General features: G+C 37.8%; 1 protein-coding gene across 3 annotated transcripts in view; it reads left to right on the top strand.

The window, feature by feature from the left end:
- The window catches only part of LOC133531322 (cilia- and flagella-associated protein 91-like), a 72,609-nt gene extending 53,329 nt beyond the window's left edge, over positions 1-19,280 (top strand). For all 3 annotated transcript variants that reach the window (XM_061869458.1, XM_061869460.1, XM_061869459.1), the window contains 11 exons: positions 1,420-1,549; positions 2,023-2,114; positions 2,703-2,851; positions 3,815-3,984; positions 4,679-4,798; positions 7,314-7,403; positions 7,742-7,858; positions 13,599-13,721; positions 16,338-16,448; positions 17,347-17,466; positions 18,120-19,280. In XM_061869458.1, the coding sequence (XP_061725442.1) occupies positions 1,420-1,549; positions 2,023-2,114; positions 2,703-2,851; positions 3,815-3,984; positions 4,679-4,798; positions 7,314-7,403; positions 7,742-7,858; positions 13,599-13,721; positions 16,338-16,448; positions 17,347-17,466; positions 18,120-18,181 (1,284 nt within the window). In that variant the 3' untranslated portion in view covers positions 18,182-19,280. The remainder of the gene's footprint in view (positions 1-1,419; positions 1,550-2,022; positions 2,115-2,702; positions 2,852-3,814; positions 3,985-4,678; positions 4,799-7,313; positions 7,404-7,741; positions 7,859-13,598; positions 13,722-16,337; positions 16,449-17,346; positions 17,467-18,119) is intronic.
- The last annotated feature ends 229 nt before the right edge of the window (positions 19,281-19,509 follow it).

Below are 19,509 nucleotides of genomic sequence, written 5' to 3'. Positions count from 1 at the left end.
GAAGACAAGATACATATCGCTAAGCAGGAGGCTCGTGCCCGTGACCATCTCGTCGTGCAGACCCAAGCGGATAGTGAGGTCACATACTCTTTGCTATTCACTTAGGGGTTCTAATAGCTTTGGTAATGAAAGATTGTACCACAACAAATCAGAAATTTTTGTGTCTTAACCAATTTTACTTTGGAGCACAAACAAAGATTGTTTAGCCTAATCTACGGTTGACTGGCAGTTAATGTTGGTATTAATGCCGCATTTGTAGATTGTTCTGTTTTGTGCCATATTAGAACTTTATTAAATAAATTAAAAACATACATAGAAATATGCTATTTGAGTTGTCACCAAATTCTCTTAATTGTAACAGTTTTTTTTATTCGAAAAACCAGCAGCTTAAGTAACTAAAACTAGGTAAACATAGATACGAGTATGCATCAGAGAAGCGAATTAAAGGCTTTCCAAAGACAGGTCACAAAGAAAGGTTTACTACAGGCTAGCACAAAATTAAAGATATTACAAACGCCAAAACATGCTACAAGAAAAGAAAGAAGTAATTTGTTTATTATTTAAATTAAACATTAAATTAAACCTAAGCTGATTTCTGCAGACAGGAGAGCAAAGAAACTAGATGCCATGAGGTTTTTAATTATTGCGGGTTACTTTAGATGTAAATTCAGCTAATCGTTGCTATGACACAGTTCATTCATTGACCTCGGAGCTCGGTCAAAGTATGAATTTTGACGACGGTTGGTTTTGGTCGGTGGAAGTGACAAAGGGCGGTAGTGTCTAGAAGAAGCTCTCGGGATACGAAATAGTACATTACTATAGAGGCTGGGAAACGAAGGGTTGCAGGCCAAGTAGATACATAGATATACGCGGATAGAGATACGCGGTCGGCAACCCCGTTTCTCGTCGAGATATGTATAGTGCTTTTCTCAAACTTGCAATTAAAACAAAGAAATGTAATCAATTTGTTTTGTGGCGACCTACTCGGCTCGCCACTCTACCAGCGGTGTACAACCTTACGCGCGTAGGTCCGCGCGCCTGCGCGATGCGCCACCGCCTTTGCTTAGCAACGAATATGCACAACAAACCACCGTACCAAGCTAACTGAAGCTAATAGTTGATGGTTGGATGCCAAAACGTTGTGTCACAATTTGACGTTAAAAAACAAAAGAAGGTTGCTTTGCAGTCCTAGGTGTGTAAGGCAGCATGAAATTCCTTTACATATCATCTTCACTCATCGCACCTGATATGTAGTATTTCCGGACCTAATTTGACGTAAGTCATGTCATCATTTCATAGCAAGTTTGATAAAATTAATTTTGTTGGCCTACTCTAGGTCTTGTCACAAGAGAATGTGGTAATTTCAAAATCGAACTATTATAGTAATAATATAATTTCGTGTTTTGTTTTTATGTTTAGGAAACCGCCATTGCGACCCTAGTGGATGAACTATGCGGCAGCACGGTGTCGGCCGCGCTTGACTTTTTGGAGAAAGAACTGCGAAGACTGAAGGAGGAAAGGAGACAGCATGCGTTCCTTCTCATTGCAGGTTCGTTCCAACATTAATACCCATAAGGCATTCTCGTCTAACTTTATCAAACAGAAAATAAGAAACTACAGAGTCAACCCACAGCAATTGAATATTTACAATAGAATTATAAATTCTAAAAAAAGGATTACCTACATTGCAACGGAAAGCTGGGTGGGATATGTAGTATGGTCTATCAAGTAGGGCGTCACCAGCTGATGAGAAAGAGAGGGGGGGGGGGGCGCTTTATATGACCCATTGACCAAGGGGAGGGGGAGGGGCATACATTAATTAACAAATTATATTATGTAGGAGGGGCAGCTGCCCCCTTGACCCCCTTGGCGACGCCCTTGTCAATCAAGTAATATAACCTGGTAATAATTAATGCAAATAAAATACTTATGTACTTAAATCCACTTTTACTATTTGCCTTCTTTTTTTTTTCGCCTATGCCTAGTAAGAACAATGGTAAATGAGGGCCCTATCGGTTTTAGTTCGCGAGAAAACAATGCGAGAAGCGGCCGAGGCCGGAAGAAGGCAGAAGGAGGAGCACCGCCGGCGCGAACACGACGAAATGTTCAGACAGGTTTGATGCCTTCTAGATACGAACACAGTAGGAGTACTATGAAAATCGAAGTTCAAAATCGTCTATTTGACTTTAGGCGCGCAAACTACTGGAAATGATTGTACGTAGACAAATTAACAGCATACGTAGATAACACTACGATTGTCAAATGTTAGCGCTTATAAGTATTTTTTAATCAGATGTCATCTCCATATATGTAATTATTAACTTAAAAACGCCAAATCACGCAAAATTACATTGAAATTATACCTGTGAGCGTACCCATCGAGTTTTAATAATTATAACTTATAACAGAAAGCGGTGGTGGTGGAGGTCGCGGGTTCAGATTCTGGCTCGTACCAATGAGTTTTTCTGTACTTATGTACGAAATATAATTAGCTTTTCGTTGAAGGAAAACATCGTAAGGAAACCTGCATACATATGCGAAGAAATTGAAGTCACCAATCCGCATTGGGCTAGCGTGAGGACTATAGCCCAAGACCTCTCGCGCATTAGAGGAGGCCTGTGCCCAGCAGTAGAACGTATATATTCTGAATTATTATATTATAACAAAACGTTCATCCATTTAAACCTCTAGCTTTTTGACAGATCATAGGCGTAACCCAGGAGACAGTGGACGCGTACTTGCACGACGTGATCGCACAGGGGATAGAGCTGGGTGTAGAGGAGGAGGCGGTGCGTCGCGCTGAACGGAGGGCGGAGGAGATTGAGAGGGACATGCAGGAGAATGAGGCTATGTGAGTTTGACAAGGGGTGACTCAGGAGACAGGCGCGTGTCTCCACGTGGTCGCACAGGGGATAGAGCTGGGTGTAGAGGAGGACGTGGTGCGTCGCGCTGAACGGAAGGCGGAAGAGATTGAGAGGGACATGCAGGAGAACGAGGCTATGTACATGGGGTAACACGGGAGACAGTAACACAGGAGATAGAGCTCGGAGTTCCGTGCTGGTGCGTCGCGCTGAGCGGAGGGCGACATGCAGGACAATAATCCATTTTAGCTCGAGCTAAAATGCTTTGTCTAGCTGGTACGACGTCTTCTCTATATGTCGTGCTTCTTTACCAATTTTCGTGAAATTTCGAGAAAGTTCCATATTTATGTAGATTTTTTTAAATCAATTTAATGTTTAAGTTATGCGGTGTCTTAGTAGACATGTGACTTTGTTCGTCTATGATGTTAGTAACTTATATGTCGTCGAATGACAACCAAAAATCACTAATTACAAAAAATAATTAAAAAACAAAAACAAGTTTGTCTTGTTACTAGTAATATTTACTATGGCTCTGAACTTATGGTAGTAATTAGTGAGTTTTGAAACTTTTGAAGTGATGATATCTGGATGAATTAACTTTTTCCCCGAGACAAATCTATCTATAGCTGTAAACTTAGTTGTAAAATTTCACTTTTAAATACTTAATGGCCTTTTGGTGTTTCCCTTTATGGTGTTTGTTAAAACATTGAAACGTTTACGTATGTTAACCTAATAAATAGAAACTATATAAGTATATTAGTATATTATATATATCGTTGTCTGAGTACCCAAAACACAAACCTTCTTGGCTTTGCGTGGGACTTAGTCAATTTGTGTAAGAAAGTCCCTATAATATTTATTTATTTCTTGGTAACTCCAGAGACATTTTGAGTAATGCAGGAGACACTCAAAACTGATTCAAAAAGTTGATTCGCCCATCTTCTGTGTGCCAGGTCAACAGCAGAACAGAACGAGCTGGTAGCTGAGCTGGTCCAGCAGTTCCTCCTCCCTGAAGCCCACAAATGCGCGTCCAGACACCGCGTGTCCGCACTGCAGAGTGCTAGGACGGAATCCGCTAGGAAAACCATATTCGGACTCATAGACGATGCTGAGATTAAAGAAGGTAAACTAAATCAATCGATCGATGCATGTGTCTATAGATGGTAATAGTTTAAATCACTCTACGGCACGTGGACCAACGGAGGTCAATAAACTGTCACGGTCGCCATGTACAGAATACAGATGGCGTTAGAAAAAATGTTAATCAAACAAATGTTAGGCTCGACCTGAAATGTATTGGATACTAAGCACGATTAGGTATATAGTGTACATAAAGTTGAATATACATAACGTTTATTTATTTATTCGTATGAAATTAACAGAGTAGTATAATTTTATAAATTATAACACAATATCTAATTTCTTCACCCATTGGGCAGCGTTTGCATTAGGCGAGTCCGACAAATTTAAATAGTGTTGATGAGTTACCACTACATGTATATAGGGTCTATTTTTATTTAAAATGGTTCATATGCAAAAATATCAAAAATTGAAAATTTTTGGCATTTAGAGACAAAAAAAAATTGTACATGTCAAATATTGTAAAAGATGTGCTGATATTTGGTGAAACGGAAAAATACCTACTCTTGCTCGGGCCCGACGTAGGGCATCGAGCGATAGCGAGTGTGGATGTAATTAGCACTTAACGGAGAAAGGAACTAAAATTGTACGGAAATCTTCGAACAGTGTTTTCCTTCCTCCAAGGACAGAGCTCGTGATTCTAAGTAGAAATAACTTAAATCTTTTTTTTATGTTAGCACTCTGCATCCGCTGCGGCCAGTATTTGGACGACGAATGCCGCTGTCTGTCCTGCAAGATCACGATGGAACCGAAGGAGACAGAGCACCGACAAGACCCGCGCTGGAAGTACACCATAGGTACCTTTTATTGATCAAGTAACAGTAAGCATCAATAGTAACGTATTAAAATATGCATCAAAATCTGACACTCTCGAATACTTTCCAAAAAGAAATATGATTCGATTCTCGAAAGTTCGTTTTCAAACATATCTCAAATAGTTTAATTATTCTGTATAAAGAGACATATCTCTTTTTGTTAAGCTAGCAGAGAATGAGATATTATGCATAGTCTGATATAGTAAACACCCCTATAATTTCTTATTTGTATCCGTCATTGTTTGTCAGTGGTATGGTCGGGATGGATACATTAGAGTTGCGGCGGAAGTTGTTACTGATGGTGCATTACTATAAGCTACTACGCAACCTATTCGCGAATCCATCTGCACTGTCAAGAATAGGTCTGTCTGTTCCGCCCCCTCGCCGCTGCCCCGCGGCGGGGGCGGGCGGGGCGGGGCGGGGGTGTCGCGGCGGCGCCGGCGCCTGTTCGCGAGCCCGGCGAGGCGCACGCGCCCAGCCGCAAACGCTCCCTCTGCAAGAGCTATCGCTCTGTTGAATGATATGTCTCTGCGATTACCTGACGTTGACATTTTTTATCCTGCATCTTACCAAATTATTAAAGGCATTTATGAATTTTTTAATTTAACTTAATTTAATTGATTATCATTCCTATTTATTTACTTTATTGACATAATATTATATAATCGAATTTGGTTTTTGTTTTTGTAAGTTTGACATGTAATTCTAATAGTGTAAGTGGGTGAATCAACTTTTTTTGTTTTGTTATCCTGTCCCGTTGTCCAAGGGACAACAGTGGCACAGTTTGTTTGAAGAGACGTTGTATGCCGTTCTATTAACATGCTTAGTAGGGGGCCCATTATGGACATTGGTTATAACGACCACAAAAACGCAAGTTTGATACATTTAAGTACCATAAAAATCAGTATTTCAATGAACTTTTGTCCCCAGGACAACTAATCGTAACCATGGCAACGAGTGACGCTAAAAAGTTGATTCTCCCAAGTGTGACATAGCATGTATAATAATTGTAATAACATTACTTATAAGCCCCTTGGTTTATTAGACTGTAAGCTTATTTGTGAATAAAATCTAAAATAAATAAATGGAATGGAATGGATGGAATGGATGGAGCTGCTTAAGTTTAATTTTTCATTGATCTTTGTTAGTTCGAAAACTAAGGAGCAGAAAAGCATAGTTTTAATTGGTTAATAATAGTGAAACCAGTTCCAGTAGCTTTCATTAAATACATAGAAAATATAGAGCACGAATTGGACATTCAACTTATAAACCAATAATGCGGTAGAAATTTTACAGATGTCGGCGAAATATCAAAAATACTCAATTTTTTCTCTCAAATGTCTCATAATTGGTCCAGTTATCATACGCTACTTTTGATGCTGAGTGGACACTGTGTCAAGCCACAGTGACTGTGTCAAGCCACAGTGACTTTGTCAAGCCACAGTGACTGTGTCAATATGACGGGTATAATGACACTGTTCTGTTTGACTTTGTTTTGTTCGACTGTTGCTAGACCCTACCCGTGTTGTTCCTGCCGGTGAGTAAGGTTGCCAGAGCTCAACGAGGGCGCGGAGTATTAGGGTCGGCAACGCGCATGTAACTCCTCTGGAGTTGCAGGCGTACAGTCAACCAATTAGAATCCTAGGCCACTATAGAACCTTGTCGCTTTCAGAAATCAGAAATCAGAAATCAGAAATCATAGCATTTATTCGTGATAAACTATGACATACAAAAGTATAACAACATAACAAAAGGAAGAAACATAGAATAAATAAATATTTTACCACGAAATGGTCCCGCCTCAGCATTAATGCTAACCCAAAAGTCAGCGCTGATCTTCCGGCGAGACCATTTGTGGGTCACGAACGCAGCTGTACGACACGGCATAAACATAAAACAAAACTGAACGCGGCTTTGCGGCGGCGAAAGGGCGGCGATCAACGCCATCTAGTCTGACGGCGAGACGTCATGATGAGAAAAGAGGCCATGTCGTACGCGTGCTGATAGATACAGATAACAACGATAACAAGACCATTTATTACTTACTTTTTTAGTCTATTACTTACTAGCATCAGTGCAAAACATGAACGAAAATAAACGTGTTTACATGGCAAGAAATTAAACAGAAATTCAATTCAATCTTACAATATTAAAACTAAGGATACCACCTAGGTGATTAAGGTTTTATAACTACCATAACAATGTGTTAACTTCGCCAAAGTGAGAGTGTTTACCCATGAATGATAATAAAAAACAATCAAAATAATCAAACTTTAGCTTTAGCTTTAACTACTATAGATACTTGACACGCATCCTTCAATAAGCACTGTCGTAGAAGTCATTATGACATGGTTCTATAGTGGCCTAGGAATCAAATTGGTTGACTGTACATAGGCTACGGAGACTGCTTACCATCAAGCGAACCGTATGCTTGTTTGCCACCGACGTAGTATAAAAAAAGTATGTTTTACATATTTAACAATGTTATTTACCACAGGTGCTCCCATCAAGCATACGAAGACCACAGAGGATCGTTTCCCGCCTGCGCACGAGACGCGGCGTCTGCTCAACGCCATCGTGGATGACGGTAATTCATTACATTAGCATCAAAACTATCTACATTTCTATAATAAATAGCTTTACAAAACGTCGGCTGAGAATATGTTTGTGCGATATAATTTTTTTAGCAAAATCATATTTTAATGATTCCTAAAATAACAAAAAATATCCTATCATTGACACTAATCGGTTTAACAAAAAAACTTAATTTTTCAAAAATGTTGTTACACATATCCAAAACTTTGTCAATTGTACTTTTAACATTTACTCATTAAAAACCGATATGGCAATAATAAAAATCCTTTTATTTCATGATTTTCACTATGTATATACTACCCACACTAATAAGTTATTGGTGTTATACAGCGGTCCTGGAGTCCCGTCGTCGCTTCGCCGACCAGCAGTTCGTCCGGCGCGAGTTCACCGGGGCCCTGCGGGAGCGGCTGGAAGGCGAGCTCGAGGCTAGGGACCTGCTCGAACACGGTCAGTACTTTACATAAATAAACATTAATGGCCTGTTTCATATTGTCCAAGTGTATTGGAATGGCATAGACAAATCCTTTAAAACAAGTATTTACCATCAGTTTTTAATCGCTGGCAACATTTTACCATAAACAAGAGCCAAAGAGCTGCTTAAGTTTAATTTTTAATTGATACTTGTTATTTTGAAAATGAATGGCGCCATACATTCCATGACTGGAGCAAAAAAACACAGTTTTCAATGGTTAAAAATATTGAAACCAATTGCAGTAGCAATTTCAATTCAATTCAAATATACTTTATTCATGTAGGCCTAGCAACAAGCACTTATGAATAGTAAGACAGTATTACATATAATTATCTTAATCTAATTATCAGAGCAATTTATTGATGTTGTAAATATTATTCCATATATAATACTAATGAATATAATTCATAGATAAAATTTAATACTAAAACTTTCACAAAATAGTCATACAAAAAAAAAATGTATAAAAAATACTTGTCTAGATTGTTTCTAGAATAAATTCTAAATGTCAAACAAATATAATAAAAACAACAAAGGAAATACATGCATTGGAATATCCATTTCATCATCATTATTCAAATATAATAAATAATTAATCATTTCGAATCACAATTAATCCCACGTTGTTTCATCATTCATGTAGTCTTGTGTGGTATAATAAGCTTTAGAAATAAGTTTACGCTTTACATGATTCTTAAATTTATTAATTGGTAACTCAGTAATATGGTTTGGAAGTTTATTATAAAATCTCACACAATTACCCATGAATGATTTTTTAATTTTATGGAGCCGAGTGAAGGGCACGGCGAGCTTATGTTTATTTCTAGTATTAATATTATGAATGTCACAATTTTTCTTAAAATCGGCAATATTTTTATGCACATACAGAATATTCTCATAAATGTATTGACAGTGCACTGTCATGATGTCAATTTCCTTAAATTTATCTCTCAGTGAGTCTCTATGGTTCATTTTATATATTGCTCGAATAGCCCTCTTCTGCAGAACAAAAATGGTATTTATCTCTGAAGCACCACCCCACAGTAAAATACCATATGACATAATGCTATGGAAGTAACTAAAATATACTAATCGAGCTGTTTTGACATCAGTTAACTGACGGATTTTGCTTACTGCAAAAGCTGCAGAACTCAGTCTATTCGAAAGAGTAGCAATATGGGGACCCCACTGGAGTTTAGAATCTAAAGTTATACCAAGAAAAACTGTACTATCAACTAGTTCCAATTCCTCATCCTTCACAATGACACTTGTTTGTACATGCCTTACATTACTAGTGACAAACTTAATACATTTAGTCTTATTCTCATTTAACAATAAATTATTAACATTGAACCAATTTACTACTTTAGAAATAGCATCGTTTACATCATTGTAAGCTTGTTGCTGTCGTTTGACTTTGAAAATAAGTGAAGTGTCGTCTGCAAACAATACTATATCATGGTGGGTCTTTACAAGGAATGGCAAGTCATTTATGTAGATAAGGAACAGGAAAGGTCCCAATATTGACCCCTGTGGTACACCCATAGAGACCAATGACCCCGGTGATCGCTGTCCATTCACATCGACCCTTTGTATTCTACCATTTAAGTAGGACTTAAGTAAATCCAGTGCCGTTCCTCTAACTCCATAATAGTGTAGTTTCCTGATTAATGTTTCATGACAAACGCAGTCGAAGGCCTTAGACAAATCACAGAAGATACCTATAGCATCTCGTGACTCCTCCCAGGCATCGAAGATATGCTTAATTAGTTCAACACCAGCATCGGTTGTCGAGCGACCCCGTGTAAAACCAAACTGCTTATTATGCATTAAATTATTGACGTTAAAATGTCGTACTAATTGAGAAAGAATTAATTTTTCAAAAATCTTACTGAACGTTGGTAGCACAGATATCGGTCTAAAGTTAGTGGGGTCAGAGTTGCTACCCGATTTAAATAAAGGAGTTATTTTACTATGTTTCATTAAATCAGGAAACTCGCCGCAATCAACACTGTTGTTAAATATAATTACTAAGTCAGGCGCTATAATTTCTACTAAGGATTTGACAGCATGGACAGAGACTCCCCAGAGGTCATTCGTTTTTTTGACATTAACCGAATTAAACGCCTTTACTACATCGGAGGTACAAACACGTTCAAAATGAAAATCTCCACAACACTCTGGAGCGTTATCTTTTAATAGAGTAACAGCAGATGAGGGTGATGAATTTAAATCCTTAGTTGTGAAAACTGGTACGTCAGTGAAAAAAATTTCAAATTCTGTAGCTACTTCTAAATTGGAATCTATAATTTTGTTATCAATATTTAGTTTAAAATCATTCACTCTGTGTTTCGAGCGACCAGTCTCCACATTGATTACTTTCCAGGTTGCTTTAATAATGTTGGTACTATTTTTTATTCTTTGACTTAGATAATTTCGCTTAGCTATATGACAATCTATTTTAAACTTTTTCGAATATTGCTTGACATGTTCTTTAAATTCATCACTCGTGTTAAACCGCCGTTCCTCATACAAGGCATACAGTGCACGTCTTCGTTGATGTAAGTCCGCAGTAGCCCACTCACTAAAAACTGATGCACCACTAACTACGACCGATTTTGAAGTAAATATCGCATTATAATGATCCATAAAAGTGTGAAAGAATGAATTATACATACTATTTGGACCCATATCGGAAGACAAAAAGGGTAGCGCCTGAACTAAACTTTGCTTCATTCTTTCTACGCGGTCCGAGGTTACTGGTACAAAAGTTATTTGTTTTCTCAAAGTATTTTTCCTTAATGTCTCAAATACCATTAATTGACCTAAGTGGTCTGATTCTAAATTACTGATAACTTTTTTAGTAATAGGAACAATATCAGTGAAAATATTATCTATACAGGTTGCACTAGTAGCAGTCACTCTAGTAGGCTCCATAAACATGTGGTTGAGATTACCAGATTTGAATAGATTCAACAATCTACAAGACATTGTTGAATTTTCCAAAATATTTACATTAAAGTCGCCGCATATAAATAATTTCTTACTAGAAGATGATATTTTAAGTAGCACAGAATCCATTACACTTTCAAATATTTCAAAATTACTTAATGGCGGCCTATACACACAGACAACAATAAATTGCTCCAATTCTACTGCACTTAGTTCTATAGTCCGTTCAACAGACATGGATACAATATCCTTACGTTCCTTAAATTTTAACTGACTATTTAATATAATTAACGACCCACCATGTATGGAACTAATTCTGGTGAACGAACTTCCCACCTGATGATTATTAAATTGAGGCATTAATTCATTATTTGTTAACCAATGTTCAGTAATGCATAAAATATCAACATAAAAATCGTTCATAAAAAGTTCAATCTGCAAATCTTTTCCTCTAATACATTGAATGTTTTGATGCACCAGGTGGATATACTTTCCATGTTTACAGTATTTTTCATTATATTTATTTAAAACTAAATTGCCAGAGACAGAATCTTTTGTCTTAACAGCTAGTTTAAATCATTGGTTATGACTGGAACCAATTCCAAGCTCACACTGGGCTGCTCAATAGGAGCAGAGTTGTCTGCCAAATTCTTGGCAGAAATGTCAAGTAAATAGGATAGCGATAAAGCTATTTGTCTCTTGTAATAATTTGAAAGGTAACACTTACCTTTAGTCAAAAACACCATAGGCATATGGTATTTACTAACAAATTTGTTAGTGTCAATTATGATAAACTTACTACTATATGTACAAAGATTATATAGAGATATATTCAACTTATGTCTAATGTTATGCTAGCTTTCATTAAATACATAGAAAACATGAAGCACGAATTGGACATCCAACTTTTAAAGCGTAAAGCGGTAGACATTTTACAGGTGTCGGTGAAATATCAAAAACACTCCAAATTTTCTCTTAAATGTTCCATGATTGGTGCCGTTAACATAATTAACAAATAAATTAACTGGCAGATAAAATGTCCTACAAAACTTAGCATTTTATCGACCAGTTAAGCTTATTTGAAGATTGTGAAACGCCAACGATGACTTTATTCGTCAGAGTGGCATGTAGCTTACTCGTATTCAGGACTTTACTTGGACATTGTGAAACAGGCCCTAAGAGGGAAGCATACCAAATACTCGTAAATACAAAAAGAGAAAACGTTTTTCCACTTCTAAATATTTTCCATTCTCCATGTTTTTTAGTATGTTGTTGACACAATGAAAAACTAGGTTTATATGTTTTCCTTTTTTTTTCAAAATGTGCAATACGAAATAAAGCGAAACGTATAAACCTAGAATATATTATGCTGAAGCGATCGACATCAAAATCAAAGTGATTTGTTAAGATTTAGTTAGTGGAAGACGTTTTCTCCCGAAATGGAATATCATGGAAAAATTACCGTTATTTCGCTCTAGGCTCGCAAAGCTATTTTTACCTCTTACGGTTCAGGTTAAAAAAAAGTCGATACGGCTTTTTTGGATCACAATACGGTTGCTATAAATTTAATCAGCAATATGTGCATAGCGATGTCTCACTCACACAGCGGATCCGCGTCAATGTAACCGAAACATCGTGGGCATGTTTCAAATTTGGGATTAGAAATGGCTGTGATACTTATTGCCCCGAAAATCTCCTAAATAGACCGCGGGTATATCGTCAGTCATCGCCTCCCGGCTCATACTTTGTCAGGTGATAGTTTAGATGCTGTTTTAGATTTAAAAAACCGTCAGCCGGTTGTATCGCGGTGGAAAGACCGTCAGCTATTCACATGAACATGTAAAAAATACGCGCCTTACCACTTTATGTCGGCAAAGTATACGTAATGTGTAACATGCGTAATCAGTTTATTTGAAACGCCTGATGGAATGCTTCACGATTTTGTTTTACTATCATAAAAAGGTAAAGCGCTTATTTTTTACATGTTCACGCGACCAGTTGACGTTCTTACCACCGCGACACAACCGGCTGATGATTTTTTTAACAATAGCATATGAACTATCATCTGACAAAGTATCAAACGGGTGGCGATGACAATTTTTTTTACGCGTTTTGGTGGCTGCCATACCTCAACCCACCAACGGAGCGGCCGATGACGTCCACGAGGGTTCATCATACATAGCCGTTAACCACTACACGAGTTTTCGCCCGGGAGGCGATTGTTCATGGGAATCTGTTCCTGGCTCGTGGTTTAAAAGCATTGAGACAGGCACTGAGAGACTGTAAAGTAACGTACATAGACCTAGACGTCTACATACATACACGTCTACATACATACACGTCTACATACATACATAGACGTCTGGCCTAGTGGGTAGTGACCCTGCCTATGAAGCCGATGGTCCCGGGTTCAAATCCTGGTAAGGGCATGTATTCGTGTGATGAGCATGGATATTTGTTCCTGAGTCATGGCTGTTTTCTATGTATTTAAGTATTTATAAATATTTTATATTATATATATATCGTTGTCTAAGTACCCTCAACAGAAGCCTTATGAGCTTACTGTGGGCCTTAGTCAATTTGTGTAATAATGTCCTATAATATTTATTTATTTTATTTATAGAATTTGTTAAACTACCCAGTTTAACAAATTCTATGTGGATGAAGTCACAGGCATAAAAAAATTGACCTGTATCTCTGACCGTAGGTACCTGTTCTTACAAATAAAACAGTTTTGATTTGATTTATGGATACATTTTTCAGTGCTGGACCTCGCTACCGGCGTGACCATGGCGCCCGCCCGCAAGCGGCGCGACTACGGCTACGTCATGAGACGCATTCACGAGGACGCCTTGGAGCGCACGGAGCCCCCCACGGCAACCCCGGGTATGTGGAACATATACCTATGTACCTAATAATCTATCTATTCGATTAGCATATTAAAATAATGTAATAATGACTCTTCAAAAAGAAAAAAAAAAAACAAAAACTTCCTGCACATCTATTCCCAGTCCACTATAATTTGGATCTTTTTAAATCGAGAGTGAATAGACATCTTTTAGGTAAGCATGTTGCATCCTAGACTGTATCGGCACTTTCCATTAGGTGAGATTGTGGTCAAATGCTTACCTTATCCTAATAAAAAAAAAACCGGGCAAGTGCGAGTCGGACTCGCGCACGAAGGGTTCCGTACCATTTATGACGTATTAAAAAAACTACTTACTAGATCTCGTTCAAACAAATTTTCGGTGAAAGTTTGCATGGTGGTTGGTTTAGATTTTTCATTCTGTACCCCTAGTGTAAATTTAGTAGATAGCGAAACGTGACGTACGCGTTTGCGTTAAGTCTCATTTTGTATGGGTTTTTGAACAGCGCGCCAAGCGGGACGTTTTGGAAAGTCAAAAATCTCACACTAGGGGTACTGTTATTTTAGAAGTTACAGGGGGGGGGGGGGGGGGGACACTTTTTTTCACTTTGGAAGTGTCTCTCGCGCAAACTATTCAGTTTAGAAAAAAATGATATTAGAAACCTACATATCATTTTTGAAGACCTATCCATAGATACCCCACACGTATGGGTTTGATGAAAAAAAATTTTTTTTTTAAATTTTATGACGTATTAAAAAAAACTACTTACTAGATCTCGTTCAAACCAATTTTCGGTGGAAGTTTGCATGGCAATATATATCATATATTTTTTTTAGATTTTTCATTCTGTTATTTTAGAAGTTACGGGTCACACATTTTACCACTTTGGAAGTGTCTCTCGCGCAAACTATTCAGTTTAGAAAAAAGCGGCCAAGTGCGAGTCGGACTCGCCCATGAAGGGTTCCGTACCATTTATGACGTATTAAAAAAACTACTTACTAGATCTGGTTCAAACCAATTTTCGTTGGAAGTTTGCATGGTAATGTATATCATATATTTTTTTTAGATTTTTCATTCCGTTATTTTAGAAGTTACAGGGGGGGGGACACACCTTTTTTCACTTTGGAAGTGTCTCTCGCGCAAACTATTCATTTTAGAAAAAAATGATATTATAAACCTAAATATCATTTTTGAAGACCTATCCTTAGATACCCCACACGTATGGGTTTGATGAAAAAAAAATTTTAAAATTTTTATGACGTATTAAAAAAAACTACTTACTAGATCTCGTTTGAACCAATTTTCGGTGGAAGTTTGCATGGCAATGTATATCATATATTTTTTTTAGATTTTTCATTCTGTTATTTTAGAAGTTACGGGGGGGGGGACACACTTTTTACCACTTTGGAAGTGTCTCTCGCGCAAACTATTCAGTTTAGAAAAAAATGATATTAGAAACCTCAATATCATTTTTAAAGACCTATCCATAGATACCCCACACGTATGGGTTTTATGAAAAAAGATTTTTTGAGTTTCAGTTCTAAGTATGGGGAACCCCCAAAATTTATTGTTTTTTTTCTATTTTTGTATAAACATCATAATGCGGTTCATAGAATACATCTACTTACCAAGTTTGAACAGTATAGCTTTTATAGTTTCAGAAAAAAGTGGCTGTGACAGAATCGGACAGACAGACGGACATGACGAATCTATAAGGGTTCCGTTTTTTGCCATTTGGCTACGGAACCCTAAAAAATGATATTAGAAACCTCAATATCTTTTTTAAAGACCTATCCATAGATAACCCACACGTATTGATGGTTTGATGAAAAAAGATTTTTCGAGTTTCAGTTCTAAGTATGGGGAACCCCCAAAATTTATTGTTTTTTTTTCTATGTTTGTGTAAAAATCCAAATGCGGTTCATAGAATACATCTACTTACCAAGTTTGAACAGTATAGCTCTTATAGTTTCGGAAAAAAGTGGCGGTGACATAATCGGACAGACAGACGGACATGACAAATCTATAAGGGTTCCGTTTTTTGCCATTTGGCTACGGAACCCTAAAAACCCAACCTTAGGACTCAGTAATTTCACCAATGACAGGGGGAGGAAACTAGAGCGTTCGGGCGTTCTCGGTTCCGTTTGGCTCATCTTGTAGATATAGTGTTAAGTTTAAGTAGAGTAGCTTTGGTTTTGTTTGAAAATTAATCGACACAAAACATATGTGTAGTCGCCGTGCAGGTCAGGATCTCGACGACTCAAATAAAACTTCGATTTTGCAGTGTTAGGTACTCGTATAATCTTCCAAAAGGTACTGTTTTACAAGGGTTCTTGCCAAAACGGTTAAACGTAGAAAGTGGTTGGTTGTTGATAGTATGGAAGATGATGACAGAGTGATTTTGCAATATTTGATCAGTACAAAAGGTGGTTTAAACTTAGGTGCTTTTAATTGGCCGCGATACAGAATATGCGGAGCGCTCCTATTGGTCCTTTTGAAAAGCGTCTGAATACGAGCCGAGCCCGACGGCTGCGTTTAGCTACTGCATTAGGAATATTTTTATATAATAATTTGCATTTACAACAATATGCAACTCTGTTCCACTCGAATATGACATAAAATCGCTTGGTCGTAGGCCCGATGGAGTTGCCTTCGCAGCTCCGCGCGCGCGAGCTCGCCGAGCTGCTGCGCCGCGACCCGCGCTGCTACTGCCACGAGAAGAAGGACAAGGTCAAGTTCACGTTCAGTGAGTTCAAACTTCAACATTTATCCAGCGAGGCTTGTGGCATTTTTACACGGCAACGTGGAATTTACATACAAGCAAAAAACACAATAATTATAAAATACAACTAACTGCTTCAAGCTAAAATATTATAATTACTTAGAGATGTATAAAGTCTCTTACGGGGGTCCCTAACGCCAATGACTTTCGATCTGAATCCCTTAGTTTTCTAATATTTTTTGTAGCTTATCATTTTAACAGCAACGGCTGTAAGCAATATAGTACACCATTTTTACTTCAAAGTTCACTGTCTACGAGATAATTGGCATCAAAGTTGAACAATTTAAGGCCAAAAACTGGTTTACTGGCCATAACTTTTGTGTTAATTAGTTTAAAATTAAAATCTCTGACCAGTTTTTAGAGACGTCAAAGACGGACCCAAATGTGTAGATTTCGTACTTGTAAAATCCTTCACAGTAATGTAGTAACAAAAAAAGTGTTTATTAGAACAATGTTTAAAAAATATATTAAAAAATAAGTGTTCATTTCTTTCCAAAACCGGAAAACCAGAATGGAAATAAAAGATTGAATAACCGATAGCCGTTTGTCTTATAATTCTATCGTTAGAGCTATATGCTCCAGTAGTGGAAGTGAAACATGCATAAGACCCAATTTGGCACAGTGGCTGTTATCACTTACTCTATAACCTACCCCTAACTCCCCTTTCCCCTTACCATTACCTTTTTATTACCATTTGACCGCCAAGAACACAACTAACGCTTGCGGCTAATACAGATCAACCGTCGTACAATTCGACAAGGTTCACATGCAGCTCGCCGCGCGCGATAGGCATAGTGTTCAAAAGGTTAGGTTACCTAATTGATCAGAATATTCAGAATTCAAGCATGTTATAAATTTTCAGGTGACATATCGGAGAAAGAGAAACAGAAGATGCTGCCATCAGAGCTGAGAGAGCTAGAAGACATGCTGCGCTGCAAATGCGACATACCGACCCCTTCACCCAGTGCCGAGAGCGCACCAGGTGGGTTACTTACTGATTATATTGAAAATACGGGTCATTCACGTATTTCAAGTCGAAGACATATATTTTGATCCATAATGAGAAGCTTCAACGCTCCCGTTGGTGGAACGACACAGACTGCGGGCTGCAGCTCCCGCTCGGCGCGGGCGACGGCGGCAGGGGACGGGAAAAGCTACCTACCCTCGTTTTCGATAATATTGTCAAATGATTATTGATCGGTTGCATTTGTCGACGAAAAGGAACCAAGGTTGTATTGTATATCCCATCTACGTCATTTTGATGAGGTACTGCGACTCATCAAAATGACGTAGATGCCATGGATGTCGTTTTATAGTTTTCCGGGAGTACAATGAAAAAAACTTTCCTTAAATTTTCTGCTTAAAATAGGCTAAATCTTGATCGGTAGGTCCCTATTCAAGATGAGTAGGTCTAAACCTCATAAATTTCATACAAAACCTCTGAACATCCAAAATTGCCATACAGAATGGGTTTTGAGTGAATGCGCCATATGCGCCTGAGAGTGATCCTATCCTAATAAAAATTTCACGTCATCAGAATGAGTTAAAGCACGCATTAATATAAAGAATGACAGCCTAATTACTACAGTTTCTCTAATCTATAATCTTTTAGTTTACCCCTTTCACTTGTTGCAGATGGCGTAGTTGAGGAGGCTTCGGACGTTAGTTCTGAGGTCAACGACACCAAGTTAGACTGATGGAAGTCAGAATGTTTAACCATTTGACTGCTAAAGACGTCAGCTGACGCGCGCTGCAGCCCGATATCAACCTTTGTGCGTTCCGATAAGGTTCACTATGACGCACCGCATACGTTAGACTTGGCTTTTTAATTTTTCTGATAGTTCCTGGATTCTTAAAGACCGTAGTAGATACGATTTTTTTTATTGACTGAAGCGTTAGCGAAGGTCTCTATTTTAACTTAGGCATTTGTTGTCATCTACAGCTACAGGTCGCAACAATAAGTTATATTTTCAACAAATAAACATTTTCATTGCGTGACCTCTAAACTGGCTCATTCCAGAAACTGTCAGTATTACCCACGTAGTATAGTTATGGTTGCCATAATTATTGGGTACTGATACGGGACAGTGGGGTACGAACGGAATTACGGGGGCGGGGTGGGGGATTGCAAAATGCAAATACGTCGTATTCATATAGCTTTAACTCACATAGCTGAGGAAACAAGGTGGTTAAACAGAGATGATTGTGACCCGTTTTTGAAGGTATTCTGTTTATTCTGCAGCGGTATTGATATACGGGACAAAAACGGGACGGGAAAAACTACGGGACGCGACAAAAAAAATACAGTGACAATCCCGTATATGCAACCCTAAGTATAGTGCATATACCTGAGCGTTTCTTTAAAAAAAACTGGTACTTCCATTAATTTAGTATTTTTTCATACATTTTTTGTTTTTTCTACTTAGAATCACGAGCTATTTCGATCCTAATGAGATAAAAAATGTCCTAGAGTTTCTTTCCTATTGTGTTACCATTTCCCTATATATTTTGTAAGACGGTAACAAAAAGGAAAGTTTAACAAAGGTATGGAAATTTTGGGAGACTTTTTCTCCTATAAAGGTGAAATGGGCTCGCGATTCTGACTAGAAATAAACACAAAAATGGCAAAAAAATCACATAAAATAAAAAAGTAGCAAAAAAAAGAAACGCTCACCTAGTTAGTTAATTGATTATTTATTTTTACCGTATTATGGTCAATATCCATTGTTATGCATACTTACAAAAATTACGAAATGAAATTAATGAGTCTATAAAGATATACCATACTAAAGCCTTTACCGTGTATTATTTCAAAATATCCGCCATTTTCTTTTAACAAATTCAGTGTTCAATGTTAAACACGAGGAAACTCGTACACGCCTGTTTCTATCTCTGTCGCACGCGAGTAATTATATTACTAGCATACTGTCTCGCCCGTGATGTCGGCGGTCAGTGTCACTGTGCGAGCGGGACATCAACATAACTACGCGCGTGCGATAGAGATAGGTGTGTCAATGTAGGTACG

This window comes from Cydia pomonella, chromosome 25 (assembly GCF_033807575.1).
Source record: "Cydia pomonella isolate Wapato2018A chromosome 25, ilCydPomo1, whole genome shotgun sequence".
Lineage (NCBI taxonomy): Eukaryota > Metazoa > Arthropoda > Insecta > Lepidoptera > Tortricidae > Cydia > Cydia pomonella.
This window is presented reverse-complemented; position numbering and strand designations above follow the sequence as displayed.